The sequence below is a fragment of the Salvelinus sp. IW2-2015 genome, linkage group LG20 (assembly GCF_002910315.2).
Source record: "Salvelinus sp. IW2-2015 linkage group LG20, ASM291031v2, whole genome shotgun sequence".
In the NCBI taxonomy this organism is placed as follows: Eukaryota; Metazoa; Chordata; class Actinopteri; order Salmoniformes; family Salmonidae; genus Salvelinus; species Salvelinus sp. IW2-2015.
The window spans coordinates 9,546,565-9,571,799 of NC_036860.1; the positions used below are offsets into that span (position 1 = coordinate 9,546,565).

A 25,235-nucleotide genomic window follows, 5' to 3' on the forward strand; every position below is an offset into this window, starting at 1 on the left:
TGTGAGGCAATGGAAAACCTCCCTGGTCTTTGTGCTTGAATCTGTTTGAAATTCACTGCGGGACCCTACAGATAATTGTATGTTTGAGGTACAGAGATGGGTTAGTCATTTAAAAATCATGATAAACACTATTATTGCACAGAGTCAGTCCATGCAACTTATGTGACTTGTTAAGCAGATTTTTACTACTAAACTTATTTAGGCATGCCATAACAAAAGGGTTCAATACTTATTGACTCAAGAAATGTCAGCTTTTTATTTTTTATTCATTTGTAAACATTTCTAAAAACATCATTCCTCTTTGACATCATGGGATTTGTATGTACATCAGTGACACAAAATCTAAATCTTCTAAATTTGAAATTCATGCTGTAATACAATAAAATGTGGAAAAATTCAAGGGGTGTAAATACTTTCTGAAGGCACTCTGTTTCTCTTTTGTGGTGCCAGTGCAGCGCGCAGGTTTGGCCTGAAGGAGGCACTAGAGGGGGAGGACTGGTCAGTCTTCTGGACTGACATCACAGTCTCTCTGGACCTCGGCATGGCATTGAAATGCTACCAGGTATCACCATAATTCATTTCTTAAGATTTACGCTACATAGCCTACCATGTTTGAAGATGTCCCCTAAAACCCTTGTTCATAGGTTTTGGGTCCGAAGTTTTTCCTAACATCCGGACCTGACCAGGAAAAACCTTTGGGCCCTACACATTACAACTAGCTAACAATGTCTTTCTTCAAGTTTAATTTTAAATGCATATGTTTTCCTTGCATATGACTTTATAGGATTTACCCTCTCCCCTCCATAAAAAAATGCTACAGTTTATGATAGAATACTACAGTACTTACTATAGAATTATGTAGTAAACTGTAGAATACTATGCTACACACTAGTATCTCTCTATCATGTCTAGTACTTACTATAGCATTTTGTAATGTACTGTAGAACACTATACTAAATACTACAGTATAATCTACTACCATCCGCAAAAACACTACAGTTTAACTATAGTAATATTACAGTATTTAATTTGCGTATACCCTGACCATTTCCCTTCCCCATATCCCAATTTGTGCCACCCATAAGTGAGAAATATACCTGTATAGACCATTTTATTGTGGTCCTTACAGGTTATAGAAAAGAGCAGAAGCTCTGAAGTCCTAACTACAGGTTATAGAAAAGCCCCCACTTCTGTCAAATATAATAAAACTAAAACAATATAGTAAATGCTTGTCACGATCGTGTGGAGGAGAGACGGACAACGCAGCATGTGGAAAATAAGCCATCTTCTTTTATTTTTACTACGAAGATGAACATGAAACGAAACACTATTACAAACTATACAAAAAACAACAAACGAGAAGCTATAAACATAGTGCACACACACAGGCTACAAACGTTCAACATAGACAATTCCCCACAACCAGCTAAAGCCTATGGTTGCCTTAAATATGGCTCCCAATCAGAGACAACAATAACCAGCTGTCTCTAATTGAGACCCAATTCAGGCAACCATAGACTTTCCTAGATACCTACACTCAACCATAGACACAGCTAGACTACTATACTAAACATAAACCCAACTACTCTAATAAACCCCCTAAACCTTACAACCACCCTAGACACTACAAAAACCACATACATTCCCCATGTCACACCCTGACCTAACCAAAATAATTAAGAAAACAAAGAATACTAAGGCCAGGGCGTGACAATGCTACTGTCACGTTCTGACCCTAGTTATTGTGTTAATCCTTTGTTTTGTTGGTCAGGACGTGAGCTGGGTGGGCATTCTATGTGTTGTGTTTCTATGTTGGGTTTAATGTGCCTGATATGGTTCTCAATTAGAGGCAGGTGTTTGACGTTCCTCTGATTGAGAACCATATTTAAGGTAGGCTGTTCTCACTGTTTGTTTGTGGGTGATTGTCTCCTGTGTCTGTGTCTATGTTGCACCATACGGGACTGTTTTCGGTTTGTTTGTACGTTCGTTAATTTATGTAGTCATTTCCCTGTTCGTGCTTTCTTCGTGTTTCATGTAAGTTCTTACGTCCAGGTCTGTCTACATCGTTTGTTGTTTTGTTAGTTATCAAGTATAGTTCGTTTTTTCGTCTTCGTCTGTTTTGTTTAATAAATTATCATGTCATCATACCTCGCTGCGTATTGGTCCTCCGATCCTTCTCTCCTCTCCTCGTCGGAGGAGGAAGATCTAGAAAGCCGTTACAACTACAGTAATGTCCGCCATCACTACAGTAAATACTACAGTCTACAAAACCACTAAAGTAATTACTATAGTGTATATATTCAAATCAAATTGTATTTGTCACATGCGCTGAATACAACAAGTATAGACCTTACACTTACTTACAAGCCCTTAACCAACCATGCAGTTTTAAGAAAAATAAGTCTTAAGAAAGTATTTATAGACACAGACCACCACCCCTTTTCTTACCGGAGGCAGCTGTTCTATTTATACTATAGTAAACTGTAAATACTATAGCATACTTCGGTAATATTTGCAAAAACAGTAATAAATACTACAGTATACTACAGTCTGCAAAAACACAAGTTTTGTTTAACCATAGTAATACTACAGAATTTAAACTATAGTAAAATATAGTATTTTTTCGTGTGGGCCTGACAAAAGATGTGAAGACAGAACACACTTCCCTTGCATGATGGAGCTGAGCAGGAAGAACATGCTGGCTCGCAACATGAACCGCATGCTGAAGAGTTTCCCCAAGGAGTACAACATCTTCCCCCGCACCTGGTGCCTCTCGGTGGAGTCATGACGCTCCCATTAGTCAATTGGCACTAGCCTAGTTAAACCAAACTGAATGTTGCTCTCACCATCAGGGCATAATTTACTTTTTGGTCCCCTAGCCACTGTGGCCGGTAGATTAAAAAATCTAGCAACTCAGATTTTTTACCAGCCAAAATATTTTTGGGCCACTAAAATTACACCATAAACCGGGGGGTTTGAGCCCTGAATGCTGATTGGCTGACAGCCGCGGTATGTCAGACCGTATACCACGGGTACGACAAAGCATTTATTTTAACTGTTCTACTTATGTTGGTAACCAGTTTATAATAGCAATAAGGCACCTCGGGGGTTTGTGATATATGGTCAATATACCACGGCTCAGCTTTTCTCGTGCGCATAGCTCCCAACCAGGCAGTGTTGCAGCGCGAAGTGGAGTGGGCTATATAGGATTTGTATTTCTTTGACTCTCTGCGATTTAATTTATCAGCTATGAAACAAAACGGCGCAAAAACTTACAAAACAGCTGCTGCAGCATTTATTTGACTATAAATGTGATCATACTTGGCTATTTTTATTCACAAATGAAATGCTCACACTGTGGAGTCCTGACCAACCGCCAACGTGGCTGGTGAAGTAGACATTTTACCCAACAATGCCAAAATCGACCTGCATTTGGCAGGTGGCGGGTGTTCATTTTATGCCCTGCTCACCATTCAATCTGGTTTAACCAGGCTAGATTGATACACCTTTTACATTAGATAATATACCCTTATCCTTTGATTGCATGATGTCTGTGAATGGAAATCCCAAACTCTTTCTTAGAGGACAGAGGGAAGACGGACACTATTGAACTTGTACCTTGCAGTGGACTTTGGAATTTGCTACACTCACATCGCTACACTCACATTAACATCTGCTAACCATGTGTATGTGACCAATTTGATTTGAATAACATACAGCTGGCGGGTTATACACTGTATCGGCAGGATAGAACAGCAGCCTCTGGTAAAGACATGGGTTGGCGGTCTATGTATATTTGTAAACAACAGCTGGTGCACGATATCTAAGGAAGTCTCAAAGTTTTGCTCGCCTGAGGTAGAGTACGGTCTACAGTTTATCATGAGATACTATCTACCAAGAGAGTTTTCATCTATATTCTTCATAGCTGTCTATTTACCACCACAAACCGATGCTGGCACTAAGACCGCACTCAATGAGCTGTATACGGCCATAAGCAAACAGGAGAACGCTCATCCAGAGGCGGCGCTCCTTGTGGCCGGGGACTTTAACGCAGGGAAACTTAAATCCGTTTTTCCTCATTTCTACCAGCATGTTAAACGTGCAACCAGAGGGGGAAAAAACTAGACCACCTTTACTCCACACACAGAGACCCGTACAAAGCTCTCCCTCGCTCTCCATTTGGCAAATCTGACCATAATTCTATCCTCCTGATTCCTGCTGACAAGCAAAAACTAAAGCAGGAAGCACCAGTGACACGGTCAATAAAAAAGTGGTCAGATGCTACAGGGCGGTTTTGGTAGCACATACTGGAATATGTTCTGGGATCCTTCTGATGGCATTGTAGAGTACACCACATCAGTTACTGGCTTCATCAATAAGTGCATTGATGATGTCGTCCCCACAGTGACTGTACCTACATACCTCAACCAGAAGCCATGGATTACAGGAAACATCTGTACTGAGCTAAAGGGTACAACTGCCGCTTTCAAGGAGCGGGACTCTAACCCAGGCGCTATTAAGAAATCCCGCTATGCCCTCCGACGAACCATCAAACAGGCAAAGGGTCAATACAGGACTAAGATCGAATCGTACTACAACCGGCTCTGACACTCATCAGATGTCGCAGGGCTTGCAAACTATTACGTACTACAAAGGGAAGCACAGCCGTGAGCTGCCCAGTGACACGAGCCTACCAGACGAGCTAAATAACTTCTATGCTCGTTTCGAGGCAAGTAACACTGAAACATGCATGAGAGCATCAGCTGTTCTGGATGACTGTGTGATCACGCTCTCCATAGCCGATGTGAGCAAGACCTTTGCGCTGACCGACTGGCAAGTGTCTTCACTGACATTTTCATCCTCTCCCTGTCTGAGTCTGTAATACCAACAGGTTTCAAGCAGACCACCATAGTCCCTGTGCCCAAGAATACTAAGGTAACCTGCCTAAATCTTGATCTTCCGGCGCCGAAAAGAGATGGCCGCCTCGCTTCGTGTTCCTTGGAAAATATGCAGTATTTTGTTTTTTTACGTGTTATTTCTTACATCGGTACCCCGGGTAATCTTAGGTTTCATTACATACAGTCGGGAGGAACTACTGAATATACGATTAACGTCAACTCATCATCGTTCCTACCAGGAATATGACTTTCCCGAAACGGATCCAGTGTTCTGCCTTCCACCCAATACAATGGATCTGATCCCAGCCGGCGACCCTGTGCGACGCCGAAAAAGGGGAAAACGTGGCGGTCTCGTGGTCAGGCTTCCGGAGACGGGCACATCGCGCTCCACTCCCTAGCATACTACTCGCCAATGTCCAGTCTCTTGACAATAAGGTTGATGAAATCCGAGCACGGGTAGCATTCCAGAGAGACATCAGGGATTGCAACGTGCTCTGCTTCACGGAACATGGCTAACTCAAGGGACGCTAACGGAGTCGGTGCAGCCAGCTGGTTTCTTCATGCATCCGCGCCGACAGAAACACATCTTTCCGGTAAGAAGAGGGGCGGGGGGTATGCCTTATGATTAACGAGAAGTGGTGTGATCATCATAACAACACAACAAGAATTCAAGTCGTTCTGTTCACCTGATCTAGAACTCCTCACAATCAAATGTCGACCGCATTATCTACCAAGGGAATTCTCGTCAATCATAATCACAGCCGTATACATTCCCCCCCAAGCAGACACATCACGAATCGATGGCCTGAACGAACTTTATCTGACTCTTTGTAAACTGGAAACCACACACCCTGAGGCTGCATTCATCGTAGCTGGGATTTTAACAAGGCTAATCTAAAAACAAAACTCCCTAAATTCTATCAGCATATCGATTGTGCTACCAGGCTGGAAAAACACTAGACCATTTGTTATACTAATTTCCGCGACGCTTATAAGGCCCTCCCCCGCCCCCCTTTCGGAAAAGCTGACCACGACTCCATTTTGTTGATTCCAGCCTACAACAAGAAACTCAAACAACAAGCTCCCGCGCTCAGGTCTGTTCAACGCTGGTCCGACCAATCTGAATCCACGCTTCAAGACTGCTTCGATCACGCGGATTGGAATATGTTCCGCATCGCGTCCAACAACAATATTGACGAATATGCTGATTCGGTGAGCGAGTTCATTAGGAAGTGCATTGACGATGTCGTACCCACAGCAACGATAAAAACATTCCCAAACCAGAAACCGTGGATTGACGGCAGCATTCGCGTGAAACTGAAAGCGCGAACCACTGCTTTTAACCAGGGCAAGGTGACCGGAAGCATGACCGAATACAAACAGTGTAGCTATTCTCTCCGCAAGGCAATCAAACAGGCTAGTCTCAGTACAGAGAACAAAATCGAGTCGAAATCTTACAGCTCAGACACAAGAGGTATGTGGCAGGGTCTACAGTCAATCACGGATTACAAAAAGAAAACCAGCCCCGTCGAGGACCAGGATGTCTTGCTCCCAGACAGGCTAAACACTTTTTTGCCCGCTTTGAGGACAATACAGTGCCACTGACACGGCCCCCTACCAAAACCTGCGGGCTCTCCTTCACTGCAGCCGAGGTGAGTAAAACATTTAAACGTGTTAACCCTCGCAAGGCTGCAGGCCCAGACGGCATTCCCAGCCGCGTCCTCAGAGCATGCGCAGACCAGCTGGCTGGGTGTTTACGGACATATTCAATCAATCCTTATCCCAGTCTGCTGTTCCCACATGCTTCAAGAGGGCCACCATTGTTCCTGTTCCCAAGAAAGCTAAGGTAACTGAGCTAAACGACTACGCGCCCGTAGCATCACTTCCGTCATCATGAAGTGCTTTGAGAGACTAGTCAAGGACCATATCACCTCCACCCTACCGGACACCCTAGACCCACTCCAATTTGCTTACCGACCCAATAGGTCCACAGACGACGCAATCGCAACCACACTGCACACTGCCCTAACCCATCTGGACAAGAGGAATACCCATTGAGAATGCTGTTCATCGATTACAGCTCAGCATTTAACACCAATAGTACCCTCCAAACTCGTCATCAAGCTCGAGACCCTGGGTCTCGACCCCGCCCTGTGCAACTGGGTCCTGGACTTCCTGACGGGCCGCCCCCAGGTGGTGAGGGTAGGTAACAACATCTCCACCCCGCTGATCCTCAACACTGGGGCCCCACAAGGGTGCGTTCTGAGCCCTCTCCTGTACTCCCTGTTCACCCACGACTGCGTGGCCATGCACGCCTCCACTCAATCATCAAGTTTGCGGATGACACTACAGTGTTAGGCTTGATTACACAACGACGAGACGGCCTACAGGGAGGAGGTGAGGGCCCTCGGAGTGTGGTGTCAGGAAAATAACCTCATACTCAACGTCAACAAACAAAGGAGATGATTGTGGACTTCAGGAAACAGCAGAGGAGCACCCCCCTATCCACATCGACGGGTCAGTAGTGGAGAAGTGGAAAGTTTTAAGTTCCTCGGTGTACACATCACGGACAAACTGAATTGGTCCACCCACACAGACAGCGTTGTGAAGAAGGCGCAGCAGCGCCTCTTCAACCTCAGGAGGCTGAAGAAATTTGGCTTGTCACCAAAAGCACTCACAAAACTTCTACAGATGCACAATCGAGAGCATCCTGTCGGGCTGTATCACCGCCTGGTACGGCAACTGCTCCGCCCACAACCGTAAGGCTCTCCAGAGGGTAGTGAGGTCTGCAGAACGCATCACCAGGGGCAAACTACCTGCCCTCCAGGACACCTACACCACCCGATGTCACAGGAGGCCATAAAGATCATCAAGGACAACAACCACCCAAGCCACTGCCTGTTCACCCCCATCATCCAGAAGGCGAGGTCAGTACAGGTGGCATCAAAGCAGGGACCGAGAGACTGAAAAACAGCTTTCTATCTCAAGGCCATCAGACTGTTAAACAGCCACCACTAACATTTAGCGGCCGCTGCAACATACTGACTCAACTCCAGCCACTTTAAAAATGGGAATTGATGGAAATTATGTAAAAATGTACCACTAGCCACTTTAAGCAATGCCACTTAATACAATGTTTACATACCCTACATTACCCATCTCATATGTATATACTGTACTCTATATCATCTACTGCATCTTGCCATCTTTATGCAATACATGTACCACTAGCCACTTTAAACTATACCACTTTATGTTTACATACCCTACAGTACTCATCTCATACGTATATACCGTACTCTATACCATCTACTGCATCTGCCATGCCGTTTCTGTACCACCACTCATTCATATATCTTTATGTACATATTCTTAATCCCTTTACACTTGTGTGTGTGTGTAAGGTAGTAGTGTGGAATTGTTAGGTTAGATTACTGTTGGTTATTACTGCATTGTCGGAACTAGAAGCACAAGCATTTCGCTACACTCGCCATTAACATCTGCTAACCATGTGTATGTGACAAATAAAATTTGATTTGATTTGAAATGACTACCGACCTGTAGCACTCGAGTCTGTCGCCATGAAGTGTTTTGAAAGGCTGGTCATGGCTCACATCAACACCATTATCCCAGAAACCCTAGACCCACTCCAATTTGCATATCGCCCCAACAGATCCACAGATGATGCCATCTCTATTGCACCCCACACTGCCCTTTCACATCTGGACAAAAGGAACACCTATGTGAGAATGCTATTCATTGACTTCAGCTCAGAGTTTAACACCATAGTGCCCTCAATGCTCATCAATAAGCTAAGGACCCTGGGACTAAACACCTCCCTCTGCAACTGGATCCTGGACTTCCTGACAGGCCACCCAGATGGATTACCAGGATGTGTACTCCGAGCATGCGCTGACCAACTGGTAAGTGTCTTCACTGACATTTTCATCCTCTCCCTGTCTGAGTCTGTAATACCAACAGGTTTCAGGCAGACCACCATAGTCTTTGTGCCCAAGAATACTAAGGTAACCTGCCTAAATGACTACCGACCCATGGTAAGGGTAGGTAACAACACATCTGCCACGCTGATCCTCAACACAGGGGCCCCTCAGAGGTGTGTGCTCAGTCCCCTCCTGTACTCCCTGTTCACTCATGACCGCATGGCCAGAAACGACTCCAACGCCATCATAAAGTTTGCCGACGACACACCGACAACTATGTGACAGCCTATAGGGAGGAGGTCAGAGACCTGGCAGTGTGGTGCCAGGACAGCAACATCTCCTTCTACGTGATCAACACAAAGGAGATGATTGTGGACTACAGTAAAAGGAGGACCGAGCACGCCCCCATTCTCATTGACGGGGCTGTAGTTTTGTTTCCCCTATCCTGACGCTGGCTTTGTTTTGTTTCTTGTTCGTTATTTCTTAAATGTTCACTCCCTGTGCTTGCTTCTCGTCTCCCAGTGTCACTATCAGTTGATCAAATCACTTTCTGTAAAAGAGAATCAGTATAATTATATTGAGGGTTCATATAAATTATCCTATTAAAACATATTTGGTAGCAGAATAACATTTGGGGAAATTGGGTCTTGACTTAACTTTCCTTATTATATATATTTTTTAATGATGACGATTTTTATTATTTTATTACCATTATTATTATTATTATTGTTATTAAATAGGCTACCAAAAGATGTAATGAGTCTTTCAGGAAATGAGCTTCAAACAAACATTTTCCTAGGTCCTTCAAATTAAACAAATTCATGCTGGTGTTTTATTTAATATACTCTATCTAAATAAACATCATTTTTAAATTCAATTTTTTTACATGTGAAAAAGAGGCCCCTGGGGGAAAGTGGTTGGGAACCCCTGATCTATATCATCTATGAAAGTAGAATAGGAGCAGGATGAACTTTGGCTGTTGACCTTTTTTTTTTTTTTTGGGTTGTACTGCATTTACAAGATGTGAAGAAGAAGATGCAGCAGGGAATATTAATGGTATAATAAGCAATTTTACATAACGTTTCACAATGCAGATTGTTTATCATTATAATAATAATAATAATTGGCCTTTAAACTGTTACATTCACTGATAAAATTGACTCTAAATTGTATTTATTTTAAATTCTGCAACTCCACGAATGGTGGTCCACAAAAGCTTCTGACTGTGATTTGGTGGTCCCCGGAACGGAAAACTTTGGGAACCGCTGAGATGTATGTGGCTCCTGTTCCCATTGTATTCAATGTTACTGAATATAATCCATCATAACCATTAACTGAGTTGTCAGGGTAAGGCAGAACAGCCATTTTCTCAACCTGTCTTGTCATAATTTCCAGATATTCTACTTTGTCTTAGCCATTCTTATTTGTTGTTCTTGTCCATCTCTGCCACCACAAACAGCCATTGGTCATTGACGGCTTCAAGTTTGACCTGTGCATCTACGTACTGGTGACGTCTTCGACCCCTTCCGTATCTTCCTGTATAAGGAGCGGCTGGCCCGCTTCTGCACCAGCCACTACAACTCCACCCGCAACAACGGGGTGTGGCACGGCACAATGGGCACACCCACAGAAAGGGGAATGAGAGGGCAACATGTTTTACATTGTGTGCATCTCATGTTTATTTCAATGTCATTTGTCTTTCGTGTTCATACTGTGTAGTTTCGTTAGGGACCATAGAAATGGTAACATTTGTTTTCTGTCGGTATTGATATGTTGTATATCGTCCGTCTGTTGTAAGCGTGTTCAAGGGGACAGAGACAAACAGGAACACAATCAAACACAGACACGCAGGCAGACGGACTTAGATAAGATAGACATCTGTCCTTGAACTCAGACCTACAATGGGTGTGTTCAATCTTGCTCCTCTCAAACCGTATTTATTTTTTACCAGTGATATGGCCCCGTCAAGCTAACGTTTTACTAGCTCTGTCATAAAAGACTTAGCAACAATGCCCAACATGCAAGCACTGTGAAAGTACTCCTGTTCTCTAGTTCCTCTTCGACAAAGTCTCTATCTCACACACTGGCCTCTTTCATGCACCTGACCACCTACGCCATTAACAAACAAAGTGAGAACTTTGTCTGGGACGAGAATGCTGGCAGCAGCGAATGGTGATCTATTGACACGGGTCTTCCTGGGCTTTCTCTCTGATGCTGTATTTGACACCAATGTGTTCCTCTAGCTTGGACATGTACTAGTGCTTGGTTCCAGGAGGGGAAAGGCAAGCACAACTTCTATTCTTTTAGGTATAAATTATATATGTTTCCCTCTCGTTAGGATAACAGCTCAATCCACTTGAGAAAAGCATGTCTGTCACAAAACCGGGAGCATGCTTACGCGACCTGTGTCGGAATGAAGCTGCTAGATCCATTTATGTCAGTCTAAAAGCAACGACTCAGAGCTGTCAGTCATGTCTCACTCTGAGACTTATGGCCATCTCCGGCCCAGGTCCCCCGTACCATACTTGTATCAGTATGCAGGAGCCACAGCCAGGCTTGTCAGCAGGCCAAGCAGCCAATCTTATTTGCAGCGTGTGTCACAACTCAGGAGGCTGATATACTGCCACTCATATTTCATCACTGCCTTGGTATGTCGAGCTTATTATAGCCACCCAAACAAAACTAACTTCTAGAACCTTAACAGTGGGGATAAAGTGAAAATGAACGTGTGTCTACAGTGCACACACAGACAACATTGTGCACAACCAATACTGTATGTGGCGACATTCCTGTCTGACTCTTTGAATGGTCTTTCTCTTGCTGTCTCGCTCGCTGTCTGTCTTTCTCTGTCTCTCCCCTCTGTCTGTCTCTCTCCCCCTCCCCACAGGAAGTTGTCGACGCTGACCCGTCTCCTGGAGACGATGCACTGTGACACGGGGAAGCTGTGGGCCGACATCGAGGATGTGGTGATCAAGGCTCTGGTCTCAGCCCACTCAGTGCTCCGCCACAGCTACCACGTCTGCTTCCTGCACCACTCCACCTCCAACAATGCCACCGGGGCCTACTTCGAGATCCTGGGCTTCGACGTGCTCATCAACCACCGCCTCAAGCCCTGGCTGATAGAGGTGAGACCACACACACTCACTTGCTCATGTATTTGTACAGTGTGATGTACTTGTGTATTTGTGTGTGGAGATCAACCACTCCATTAGCTTCACCACAGACTCCAGGCTGGACAGAGAGGTGAAGGACAGGCTGTATGACACGCTGGTGCTGATTAATCTGGGGGCCTGGGACCGACGCAAAGCCACCGAGGAAGAGGCGCAGGATCAGAGACTGGCTGCAGCAGGTCCGCTCCAAGGAGACGAGGTGTGGTGACGACCCTGCAAAACTTCAGTCACAATAGAGTCACAGCACAGTCATTGTAGCCACTTCACTGAGTCATGATAGAGTCACAGCACATATATGTTGTGGAGTCATAGCACTGAGTCATAATAGGGGGATTCCACACCAGGAAGGCCCGGAAATATCTCAGATTGTTCTGGCAATTCTCACATAGAAACTTTTACATTCGTATCACAAACAATTTTTTTGAAAATCATGATGAAAGTGGCCAATGTAGGCCCGTTTTGTCGTTTTGAGTCATAATAGTCTGCTGCTTTTGAGTCATAATAGTCTGCTGTTATTAACTCTGCTGCTCTTGAGTCATAATAGTCTGCTGCTCGAGTCATAAAAGTTGGCTGCTCTGAGTCATAATAGTCTGCTGCTCTGAGTCATAATAGTCTGTTGCCCTTGAGTCATAATAGTCTGCTGCTCTTGAGTCATAATAGTCTGCTGCTCTTGAGTCATAATAGTTCTGCCTGCTCTTGAGTCATAATAGTCTGCTGCTCTTGAGTTCATAATAGTCTGCTGCTCTTGAGTCATAAGTCTGCTGCTCTTGAGTCATAAGTCTGCTGCTCTTGAGTCATAAGTTCTGCTGCTCTTGAGTCATAAGTCTGCTGCTCTGGAGTCATATAATAGTCTGCTGCTCTTGAGTCAGCTGCTCTTGAGTCATAATTGTCTGCAGCTCTTGAGTCATAATAGTCTGCTGCTCTTGAGTCATAATAGTCTGCTGCTCTTGAGGTCATAAGTCTGCTGCTCTTGAGTCATAAGTCTGCTGCTCTTGAGTCATAAGTCTGCTGCTCTTAGATCATAAGTCTGCTGCTCTTGCGTCATAATAGTCTGCTGCTCTGAGTCATAATAGAGTCAGCTGCTCTTGAGTCATAATAGTCTGCTGCTCTGAGTCATAATAGTCTGCCTTAGTCATAATAGGAGTCTGCTGCTATGAGTTTTTATGGTCCAGTCTGCACTGACTCATAATAGAGTCTGCGCTGAGTCATACGTAATTATCCAAACATAAAATGAAAATGTAGCACAAAGTAAAAATGTAATTTTACCAAGCCCATTCCAATGTCCTCTGTGCTCCAGGAGCAAGGGCAGAGCCAGTAGCAGCTGGTCCTCGTAGCCCTGAGCTACCTGGGAGGCTTCCGCAGGATCTTCCCCTGCCCGAGAGGGGAGGAGTAAGTCAAGTACCTCAAACACAGCAGCTCCCTCTCCAACAGACTGCTGCCACCAAGGCCAGAGAGAGGTGCACCAGGTAGACACACACACATCACCCACACATTAACAAGTGCCATCCACACCTGCATACAACATCCGTTCCAACCTCATTGCCATACATAATGTGTGCATGCAGGTTTACTGGATAAACTATACACATAGCAGGGATGTTTGTGTCCATGTGTGGCGCACACAGCAGTGTTTGTATACAGGTTTACACAAAGTATACTCAGGAACGTTTCTCTGTGCAGAGAGCAGTTGCAGGAGCCGCATGAGAAACAGAGCCAGAGGAGGTGTCAGAGACTGGGCCTGCTGGGGAGTCTGCAGGAGAGAAGGGTAAAATCCACAAAGTGCCCTTCTGCCCCATCCATCCCGATGTGAGTACTATCTTCAGCCTGCTGCTGTGTCCTATGGTCACCTCAACCACCCCCCCCAAAAAAAACAATGTTTCTGTTACCTGATCAATAACATTGCATTGCCTCCTCGTCTCAGGGGGCTGCAGCTGAGAGCCAGCCTGCTCAGGACCTGGGCATCGTAGACCAGGTGTACCAGCTCCTCAAGGAACGCCCTCCTGAAGACGTCACAGTGCCACCTGTTGTCAGACTGACTCACGGCAATACATAAGCAACATGGCTGCCAAGGTGAGAACTTTTCCAAATGTACACTTATCCGAAGTGCACTTATCAGGAGTCAACTGTGTGCAGTACTATGCATATATGCAGTACACAGACAGGCACATATAACTACCTGAGCAGCTATTTGAAAGATGTCAGATTATACAGGTTCAAAGGTTAGTACTTATTATTCTTTAGACTGCCAATTTAACAACAGTAAAACAACATGTTTCTTAATAAAAAGCCCAACAACATTTCCTTCCAACATCCCATTACTGTAAACGTACAAATACCATGTTTTCTATTAAAGGTTGACCAACGCCTTGCCTTATATAGGCTTATATAGGCTATTTAATAGCCCATAAATGCTAACACATACGTTTGGTCACTTAAAAGTAATTAAACGCACATTAATATTCCCAGAGGTGCATATTTACAATCTCAGAAATCATAAACTTTCAGAGCGCCCCCAGAAATGCTCAATCATTAGTCCAGATATACTAATCTAGAAGTGTAGAGAGGAACATAGACCGCGACACACATGGGCAACACATAGGGCAGACATGTCTAGACACTAGACAAACAATGCCATCACTTCTTAGCCACACAACCCCCATTGGAGAAGTGAATGGATGCCTGCGAGCTGTACCACAGGGGTGTCAAACTCAATTCATAGAGGGCCGAGTGTCTGCAGCTTTCGCTACCTTGTACTTGATTAATCAATTAAGGTCATTGACTAGTTAGGAACTCCCCTCGTGTCTTCATTTGACACATTGAAAGGACACAACCAAACCTGCAAAACACATGGCCCTCCAGGAATTGAGTTTGACCCCCCCTGCTCTACCACATGCTGATGTTAAACTATGATGTCTGTGTAGCTGGAGTCGTAGGGTGACCGCTGCAGTGCGACTAAAGATAAGGAGCCCTCTGTACTGTCTGAGTGTCACACCTCCCGGACTGTTCTGTCTTAGCCCTATTGGCCCGGGCGGGACCAAGACTACAGGCAGCTTGTGGATTGCATGCTCACACTTGTTTTTTCCCGCCAAGATGATTTTGTCCAGATGAGAATGTGGTTGGAACATTGGTTCATCTATCAAGCATCATCAAGAGACATTACCCTCATCTGACCAATTCACCGAGAGACACAGCAATTTACTCTCTGTGACATTTTTCTCAAATTAACAAAAAATGTCTAAACATCTAAATCAATATCTGTTACTACTCGTTCATGTTTTACAGAGCGCTGTTTTGAAAAGTTCAGGTGGGTACATCATTTCAACTCGAACTAGCAGGTGCTTACGCTCAGGCTGTAACTTGTCCTGTTGTCTTAAGCGCTGATGGTTATCCACCGCAGTATTTATATACCATTTGTGGAACTGACTGGCTGGCTGGCTGGCTGGCTGGCTGGCTGGCTGCTGGCTGGCTGGCTGGCTGGCTGTGAGGGTTAGTGGGAAACACAAGGGAAAGCATTTAAAAAATAAGATGTCTTGGTAGCTGAAGGTTAAAAGGTAGGCCTCCATATGGAAACATTACATTGAGCATAGTTATGGTTAGTTGTTAAACACAATCCAGCACCTCAGCAGCTTTTTGTGAATATATCTCTTGTCAAGTCACATAGTTGTCATTAATGTCATATTTACAATATGGCATATCTGGTATATTTGGAAGTACTTATTAATTCATCATTGGGGGGGGGTTACAAAGTATACCTTATTAACTTTGATGCCATCAAGAACTTGTTTAAGGTCTGTGAACCAATCCAAAACTTAAACAATCTCTTACGATAAGATGCATGTGGAAATAAAGGTATTGAAGTCTGGTTGCAGAGCATTGTGGCTGTTGAAACCATTAAGACACGAGAAAGAGACAGAGGTACGTTAGCATGTCGTTAGCATGTCGTTGGCATGTCCAGCAGCAGGATGTTTGTAAATATCACACCGTGGCGTTCCCCAGACACAGGCAGAAACGCCGGGCGGGAAACAGAGATTTTACTGTCCGCTCTGCTTTCGCTGCTTGGCTTGCCCATAGTTCTCTAGTTAGAGAGACTTTCTTTCCGGTGTCTGTCTGATCTTATTACCCATGCAGACTTCCAGAGGGAAAGAGATTCCCCTCTGTTCCCATCTAGGGTTTCCATGGCATTTACAGAGGGCCGTTCCCTATCGCTTCATTCCTTCATTCAGCAGTCACTGTTCATATGAAAGACAAAGCTCTTTGAGCTCAGAACTCTGAGATTCATTCTTTGAATTGGAGATTGTGCTTTGAATCCTGGGGATTGTGCTGGTCTGAGTAGCATGGTAAAGACGGTGGTAGGGGATTGTGATTCAACAACAGGTTTTTACTTGTATCTTACGCCAGCTACGTTGCAGAGGACAGACTGGTGATTGAGAGATCTTGTACATCATTGCTACTGTGACCGACCTGGATATGACGTAATCCAGGTTGGTCCCTGGATCCCAGGTTGGTCCCTCCATCTCCTTTGGTCCCTATAAAGCTGACACCATTCCAACAGGTTGCGCCTCTCACAAGCCATTTTAATGAAGGTAAATTGCTAAGTAATTTATGCAACAACAAACTGCTTACAAATGTATTCAGTCATTTCATCCAAGGGCACGATGACCACTCATGACGACACGTGATTTACCATTCTAATAGAATGTTGTGGTTGCAACAACTTTTTTATTTGAGTTCCTTTCCCAATGCTGATACTATTGCTTTATATAACCTGTCCTTGACAGTCTCGGTAGCCAGTCATATTTAGTCAGGCAAACGCATGATCACAATAGAGCTGTACAGATACCCTAGACAGAAGAGCCTTCACAAATGGCTGCTCTTCCCCTTGGTGTCCCGCCAACATAAGCTATATTCAGACAGACTAATCTCTCCCTATACTTTGTTAAGCACCTTGTCAGGTGTGGAGACCACAGGGTTGTCTAAGCCACTGCTGGCACTTAGAAATCATCTGCCCAGTCATTTAGAGTGCTTAGATAAAAGCAATCAATCTAGACTGATTTCATTGAAACGAACATAGGGTTAAAAACTTCCATTGAACTTCATTCGGTTACCTTAATACACCCCCAAAATGTACCATACAGTAGCAAGCACTTATAGTGCTGCAGTTATTGGTTTGTTTTTGTTCTTTAAGTGCCATATTGATTTTTCAGTGAACCGTATCCATATCACTGTAAAAGTTTTGTTTCCAAAAAGACGTGCAGTAAAACTGTTACACATACTGTAATATATTCTAGACCGCTCCTGTAGGTAAATCATTAAAGCAGTGTTTGATCTACATTTGACGGTGACCTCGCCAAGTTTTTAAGACGTGCGAAGTAGGATTATCCTCTGTTTTCCAGTAGCCCAGTTTATCACCTTTTCAAGAGGACAGACTTGCAAAGAAACGGGTTGAATGGACACTCAGTGTTTGGGACTACAGTATAAGAGGCCAGTATGGTGTTCTGTTGTTCTTCTTGAGAACAGCACAGGTTGAGTTGGAGCAGAGTGTGTTGTCCTGATGGTCGACTTGGTAAACCAGACTTCCAGTCTGATTATCAGAGCTGTGTTCTAATTGGTTGGGTTTTGTGTCTGTCTCGGAGGAGGGCGAACTCTTCCATCCATGTTTCTGTTCGTACAACTTAACAGAGCTTCATTACAAACATTGTTTTGGCGATTCTGTCCAGAACATTTTATGACCACTCTACTAACAATTTACAAGATGTGGAGGGTGTTGTGCTTTGCAGTTTCACATAATGGCACACAGCTGCAACCGTGTCCAGCAAAGGCTATTCATTTGTTTCAGCTTCAATGAGAGGTGGATATTTTTGATATTGTTTATTCCCGGACCTACAGTATAATATTACTTTGATTTAGGCATACATCAGTGAGGGCTTCTATTTGTCATTTTAACCATTATGTACATCGCTCTGACCTTTCTTTGTATCTGTCCATCGTTGACCTCCCATCTCTTATCTGTGATGTTTTGGCCTGTACTATAATTTCTCTATTTTTAGCCTGGTAAGAACATGCAGTCTCTGTATGTGTAATACAATCTATAAAACAGGCACCTGAACGTCATAAATAGCAATAATGTAATTGATAGCCTCTGTGTCTACAGTCTGTCTGGGATTACTGCTGAATCAGACAAAGAACTACTTACAGTAATCTAAACAAGTCTAAACTGTCACGCCTGCTCCCGCTCCCCCTCTCTGGCGCTCGAGGGCGCCAGGCTGCCCATCAATACGCACACCTGTCACCATCGTTACTCGCATCAACGTTTCATTGGACTCACCCGTACTCCTTCAATTTGTTGATTGCCCCCTCTATATCTGTCGTTCCTCAGATTGATCCCTGTGTCAGCATTAATGTAGTTTTGTTTCCCCTGTCCAGATGCTGTCCATGTTCTGTTTCACGTCCCTTGTTTATTAAATGTTCACTCTTTGTACTTGCTTCTCGTCTTCACAGCGTCTGTCTTTACAGAATGCTGACACCCATATTGGAAGCATCAGGGGTTTTGTGTTTTGTTTTGGTTGGTGACGTCAGGTCCGGGTGCTGTTGCCAAAGGAACGGGGGTGCCTCAGCTGGCTCGTCAGGCTTCCACGCCTTAGCTGGCTCGAGAGGTTTCCTTGCCTCCGGTTGGCTCTGTAGGCTCCCACCCAAGTCATACCTCAGCCGGCTCGTCGGGCTCCCACGCCTCAGCCAGCTCGTCGGGCTCCCACGCCTCAGCCAGCTCGTCGGGCTCCCACGCCTCAGCCAGCTCGTCGGGCTCCCACGCCTCACCCTGCCCAGATGCTGCCCGTGTTCTGTTTCATGTCCGTTGTTTATTAAATGTTCACTCCCTGTACTTGCTTCTCGTCTCCCAGCTTCTGTCCTTACACTAAAAGGTATTTCTGCCCTAGACCAAGGAACTGTTATCAGATAAGACACAGTCATATGATTATAATGTAGGTTCTATGTGTGCAATCGAACCTTTCAAAAGTACATTGAAAATGTAGATTGATTTGAGAAGTGTTGAGTTTATTTATTTAATTTACTTTGTAAAAGTATGCTTGACAGAGTAATATATGTCATTGTTGATGCAAACGAGTGTACTCAATCACAATTTGTTCTTTAAAATGTTGAACCAGAGATTTCTCATAAATATGTATTAACTAAAATATTTCATCACATATTCCGAAAGATGGGAAAGAAAATCTTATGTACACTTTGCGCCTTCACATATTCTGGCACTGTATGCATTCTCTTCAATTCTAGACAAGATAATAGAATAGTGCAAACATCAGACAAACACATGAGCAACAGTAGTTTCTGCAAATCCATTTCTCATGTGTTGAGATTCATACTTGATTATCAGAGCAAACAGTGAAATATGTGAATTTCTATGACTGGAAAATGTCTGGATTGTTTGTATATATTGTTTTACCTTCAATGTCTAATTGGACATTCTACTAATGGAACTCCTCTGCCTATTAGTGAATCAGCAGTTAGAACGAAACTTCTCGTTCTTGCACATGAGAAAACGCAGTTGCAACAAAAGGAACATTTCTTATTGCCTCAAGGTCATCCCCAGTATTAGCTACTGTATGTGTGAAGGCCGGAATGTTTCAAGATCATCGATCTGGAAAGAACGTTGCATTTCACATGAATAAATAAAACAGTATTAACATCCCCAGCTGTGTTATTACAGACAGACACAGATAAATCTAGAGCTCCAACAACATGGAAAGCTGGATCAAATTGCACTCCTCCAGGGAGGGCAGTTTTATCTGATCATGAGGTGTGTGATTGTGCTCAATGTACCGTTACCACCATTGACTTCATATCGTCATTTCCTGGTAGCTACTGCAGCAAACTTCATCTGGGCAAAGGCACCTCTTCCCTCCTGTCCAGACTGGCAGCCATAGTTTTGGGACTGCATGGTCGATTCAGGCCAATAGCGCTCAGCCCTCTGGCTTTGAACAGTTGGTCTGATCCCCAGTGGAGGCAGAGGGGGCAGGGGCAAGTGGCGGGATGGTGCATCACATTGGAATGGGGGTAGAGGGCCGTTGGGGGTAGACCACCCGGCCTGGGGTAGGGGGAGTGAGAGAGGCGCAGGGGATCCAGTGGCCTGAGGGGAGCAGCGAAGGGGCTGGGAACAGAGGGGGCACCTGCCCCCACTCCGTGGTGAGAGTAGAGGTGCAGGGGGAGGGGAGGGAGAAAGGGGTAAGGTAAGCCTGCTGCAGCCTGGCTCACCATCAGGGCACACAGGTTGGAGTCCAGGGGGTGTGGCCAGCTGAGAGAGTAACGCTGCCTCTTGTCCTTCATTCGCCTGTTTTGGAACCATACCTGGGGTTGAGGAGGAGAGAAAGGAAGGAATGACCACCGAGATGCCCACTAAACCTGGGCTGCTTCACATTTCTCAATGATAAATTACAGTAGACCCACACTATAATACATCACAAATGTGCTTTGTTTAGGTTACATTCAGGTAAGGTTGGACCATCACTGTTAAACTGGTAGTTCGGGAGCCTGAACGGACACTCCCTACCTATTAAAAAAGTAAATGCCAGACGCTGTTGCTCAAATCCCTCATTTATGAAGTCATGCCTTGCATTCCTTGTCATTCATAAAAGATCCTCAAATAGTTTAGATAAAGGTAAAGTCGATTATATGCATATCAAAGTGACTAAGTTGGTCAGGGCCAAGTGTAGGTTTAACTCTCAAAATGATCAAGAATGAGAGGTAAAAACTAATTTGACATTTCGACAGTAGGGTAAGCTACCTTGATTGTGGTCTCGGGAAGGTTCAGTGCTGTTGCCAGTTCGCATCTCCTCGGTCGAGAAACGTAGCTCTCCTTGAGGTATTCTTGCTCCAGGCGGGACAGTTGTTCCCGGGTAAAGGCAGTTCGGTGTCGCCGACTGTGGTCAATAAAATTGACTGAGCTGCGCGGGCATGGCTCATCTCCATGTCCACTGTTTGTTTTAACCACTGTGGCGACCGGCGTTTCTCTGCCCTCTGCAACTGAAAATACAAACATTGAAAGTAAAGTTAAATGAAAAAGAACAGTTTTTATATCATTTTAGAAATGAAAGTGGATGTCTGTTGCAAACGGGTTGGATCCAAACTTCTCAATAGAATAGGATAGGCCTACTATTCGAAAGGAATACCAAACAGAAGTCTGTCACGGTCGTTGTAGTCTAGTCGAGATATAACACCCTTAGTATACTATTTGGCAATGTATTGTCCATGCGTAATTACGCGTACATTACTAAAGTAGCACGGGCCTAAAAATTAATAGCCTGAGAGCACTTTATCGGCAGCATGTGGAAGCCATGGCTACATACAGACTACTAAAATATTTGAGAATACTTTAGGGCTACTTACGCATAATGTAGTTTCTTGTAGTTTATTTGTGTCCTGGCTTCAAGTATAATAAACCAAGTTAACTCCTTTAAAAATGTTCGCCTAAAATTCAAATTATTCCCAATGCGTGCGCCACTGTATCATCCAAAATTGGTGTCTCTTTCCATGCCTTGTTGACGCTCTGTCTGCAGACTCGAGCCAAGTTCGTTTACATAGATGGGATTAGTTGTTTTTGTCGCCCCGTTTGAACCCCCCTCCTTCTCTCCTTCTTTCTGGCTTTTATATCTCCCTGGTCGAGACATCTTTTGCTAATGAGAGACACGGTCTATCCGCCAAGGCGCCGCCTAGGCGCAAGGAGGGAAAGGAGGTGTTCAATTGTCTTTGGTCTCCGACCAGTCTTTGTACTTTTGTTATGGAGAATTAAGATCGACCTCCCTTTTCTTACTGTCACAGAAGCTTCCATGTCGAAATAGACCAACCCTCATTGTTCTGTGGCGTTTGATGTTTGTATTTTTGGAAGTCAATCATTAGAACCCTTAATGTTCGTAAATTTGTGCAAAACTTGCCATTTTAAATTTTCTTAGATATTGCAGACCGATTTAATACAGTTTAGACGTATAGTTTGGCATAAATAGTATTTAAAACACCAACTCATACACTGATATAATTAGGCCTATGTAAACACATTTGGCGATGATGATGTTCATGATTATTGAAACAGAGACATGCTTTAAAACATTGCAAAAAAATATTATTGATAGGCTACAGAGTCAAACATAAATATTAACGTAGCGACATGCATTTAACACATTTCAAATGAAATATTGTTCCAAAATGTATCAGAGACCCCCGTTGAAATACGAGTTGGTACCTTTAAAATCAGAGGAAATATTCTACTTTAAGTGCTTACTAATGTGTCAATACAGTTGCGCCTAGTGCGCACTTGTAAATGGGGTGCTAGTTGACTGATCAATGGGATCATTGGATTATGTTCCATCAGAACACTGTTACAATGCTTAATCCAGTCCTGATCCCATCGATGATTAAAGACTGTTAACTCCACTGAGGGGATCGATTATATATTATATTGAGTAGATGTGTTTATCATAGACCTAAACAAAATCTGATGCATATCCGCCTAATTCTCATCGATTTGTCACTGTGAAAAGTGAATTGCAGAGATGGCTGAATCGATGCGTCGCCCTCATTCTAGATAGGCTATCTAAAATTGAAACGTAATTGTTGTCTAATTTGGGAATATAGAAATACGATTTGATTTGATTTGAATAGGAAGTGTTAGTTGTCACAGGTTCGCTCGGCAAATAGGTTAGGCTTATTTAAAAGAAAATAAAAAATACCAAAGTGTGGCCTCCGGGTAGGCTATAAGACTGGTGGAAGAGCCTCTGCATCTCTTTGTCCCGCTCCCCAACGTATAAACATTTCCTTGCCCTGATAAACGTTGCATAGCCCCAGCGGAGTGGTCATGGAAATGGGGACCAGCGGGAGAGGGGAGAGGGTGGCAACCTGGGTGCACAGTGGTCCACCTGTCTATCCTCCTATTCCAGACGTAGATACAGAGCATGCACGTGGTTTAATCGGCGAACATGGCGCTGAATGATGGCTTAGGCTACTGATATCACCCAAGTTGATGTTTGTATTGTTATACATAGACTCTTTGATCACAAATGGCCGAGTGGCTCCACGTTGACTGACTGCTTGTATTCTGTCTGGGGGGAAACCGGGTCAAACCAGGTCAAATGGCGCTTGGAATACAGGGTTAGCATGTTGGTACGCCTATATATTGCTATATAGGCCTGTCTGTTACTTGACCTATTATTCGAAATTATTGATATCAGCGATTAAACATCTGTGAAGTTTGCACATTCTCTCTTTACTTAAAAAATATACAGTACCAGTCAAAAGGTTTGACACACCTACTCATTCAAGGGTTTTTCTTTATTTGTACTATTTTCTATATTGTAGAATAATAGTGAAGACATTAAAACTATGAAACAACACATATGGAATCATGTAGTAACCAAAAAAGTGTTAAACACATTTCATAAAAGTAGCCCCCCTGTGCATTGATGACAGCTTTGCACACTCTTGGCATTCTCTCAACCAGCTTCATGAGGTAGTCACCTGGAATGCATTTCAATTAACTTCTTTGGGGTAGGGGGCATGTATTTCACGTCCGGATGAAAAGCATGCCCAGAGTAACCGGCCTGCTACAAAGCCATAAAAGCTAGAATATGCATTTATTAGTAGATTTGGATAGAAACACTCTGAAGTTTCTAAAACTGTTTGAATGATGTCTGTGAGTATAACAGAACTCATATGGTAGGAAAAAACCTGAGAAAAAAATCCAACCAGGAAGTGGGAAATCTGAGGTTGGTCGATTTTCAACTCAGCTCCTATTGAAGATACAGTGGGATATTGGTAATGTTGCACTTCCTAAGGCTTCCACTAGATGTCAACAGTCTTTAGAACCTTGTCTGATCTTCCACTGTGAAGTGGGGGCGAATGAGAGGGGAATGAGTCAGAGGTCTGCCAGCAGCCCCGAGCTGACCATGCGTGTTCACATGAGAGTTAGCTCCATTCCATTTGCTTTTCTGAAGACAAAGGAATTCTCCGGTTGGAACATTATTGAATAATTATGTTAAAAACATCCTAAAGATTGATTCATACTTCGTTTGTCATGTTTTTACGGACTGTAATATAACTTTTTTAACTTTTCGTCTGTACTTTCCGCTTGACTTGCCCGCGCGTCGTGAGTTTGGAAAGTGTACTGAACGCTAGAACAACAAGGAGGAATTTGGACATAAATGATGGACATTATCGAACAAAACAAACATTTATTGTGGAACTGGGATTCCTGGGAGTGCATTCTGATGAAGATCATCAAAGGTAAGTGAATGTTATAATGTTATTTCTGACTTATGTTGACTGCACATATGGCGGATATATTTGTGTCTTGATTGGGCTCTGAGCACCGACTCAGATTATTGCATGGTTTGCTTTTTCGTAAAGCTTTTTTGAAATCTGACACAGCGGTTGCATTAAGGAGAAGTGCATCTAAAATTCCATGCATAACAGTTGTATCTTTTAGCAATGTTTATTATGAGTATTCCTGTAAATTGATGTGGCTCTGCAAAATCAAAGGATGTTTTGGAACTTCTGAACGTAACGCGCCAATGTAAACTCAGATTTTTGGATATAAATATGAACTTTACCGAACAAAACATACATGTATTGTGTAATATGAAGTCCTATGAGTGTCAATCTGATAATATCATCAAAGGTTAGTGATTCATTTTATCTCTATTTCTGCTTTTTGTGACTCCTCTCTTTGGCTGGAAAAATGGCTGTGTTATTCTGTGAATAGGCACTCACCTAACATAATCGTTTGGTTTGCTTTCGTCGTAAAGCCTTTTTGAAATCGAACACTGTGGCTGGATTTACAACAAGTGTATCTTTAAAATGGTGTAAAATACATGTATGTTTGAGGAATTTTAATTATGGGATTTCTGTTGTTTTGAATTTGGCGCCCTGCAGTTTCACTGGCTGTTGAAGAGGTGGGACGCTACCGTCTCACGTGCCCTAGAGAGGTTAACTGGTGTGCCTTGTTAAAAGTTCATTTGTGGAATTTCTTTCCTTAATGCATTTGAGGCAATCAATTAGTTGTGTTGTGATAAGGTAGGGGTGGTATACAGAAGATAGCCCTATTTGGTAAAATAACAAGTCCATATTATGGCAAGAACAGCTTAATATTTTTACCTCCCTAACTAGGGAAATCAGTTAAGAACAAATTCTTATTTACAATGACGGCCTACACTGGCCAAACCCAGACG

The 25,235-nt window shown here is 43.6% G+C and overlaps 1 protein-coding gene and 1 pseudogene across 1 annotated transcript in view; one reads left to right on the forward strand and one right to left on the reverse strand.

Annotated features, from left to right (window-relative positions):
- The first annotated feature begins 2,674 nt into the window (after positions 1-2,674).
- On the forward strand, positions 2,675-12,245 carry LOC111981490 (tubulin polyglutamylase ttll6-like; annotated as a pseudogene).
- Positions 12,246-19,064: 6,819 nt separating this feature from the next.
- Positions 19,065-25,235, reverse strand: part of LOC111981496 (homeobox protein XHOX-3-like) — an 85,071-nt gene continuing 78,900 nt past the window's right edge. Inside the window, exons 2-3 of the mRNA XM_070449401.1 lie at positions 20,804-21,042; positions 19,065-20,367 (exon numbers count right to left, since the gene is read on the reverse strand). Of these exons, the coding sequence (XP_070305502.1) occupies positions 19,897-20,367; positions 20,804-21,042 (710 nt within the window). The 3' untranslated portion in view covers positions 19,065-19,896. The remainder of the gene's footprint in view (positions 20,368-20,803; positions 21,043-25,235) is intronic.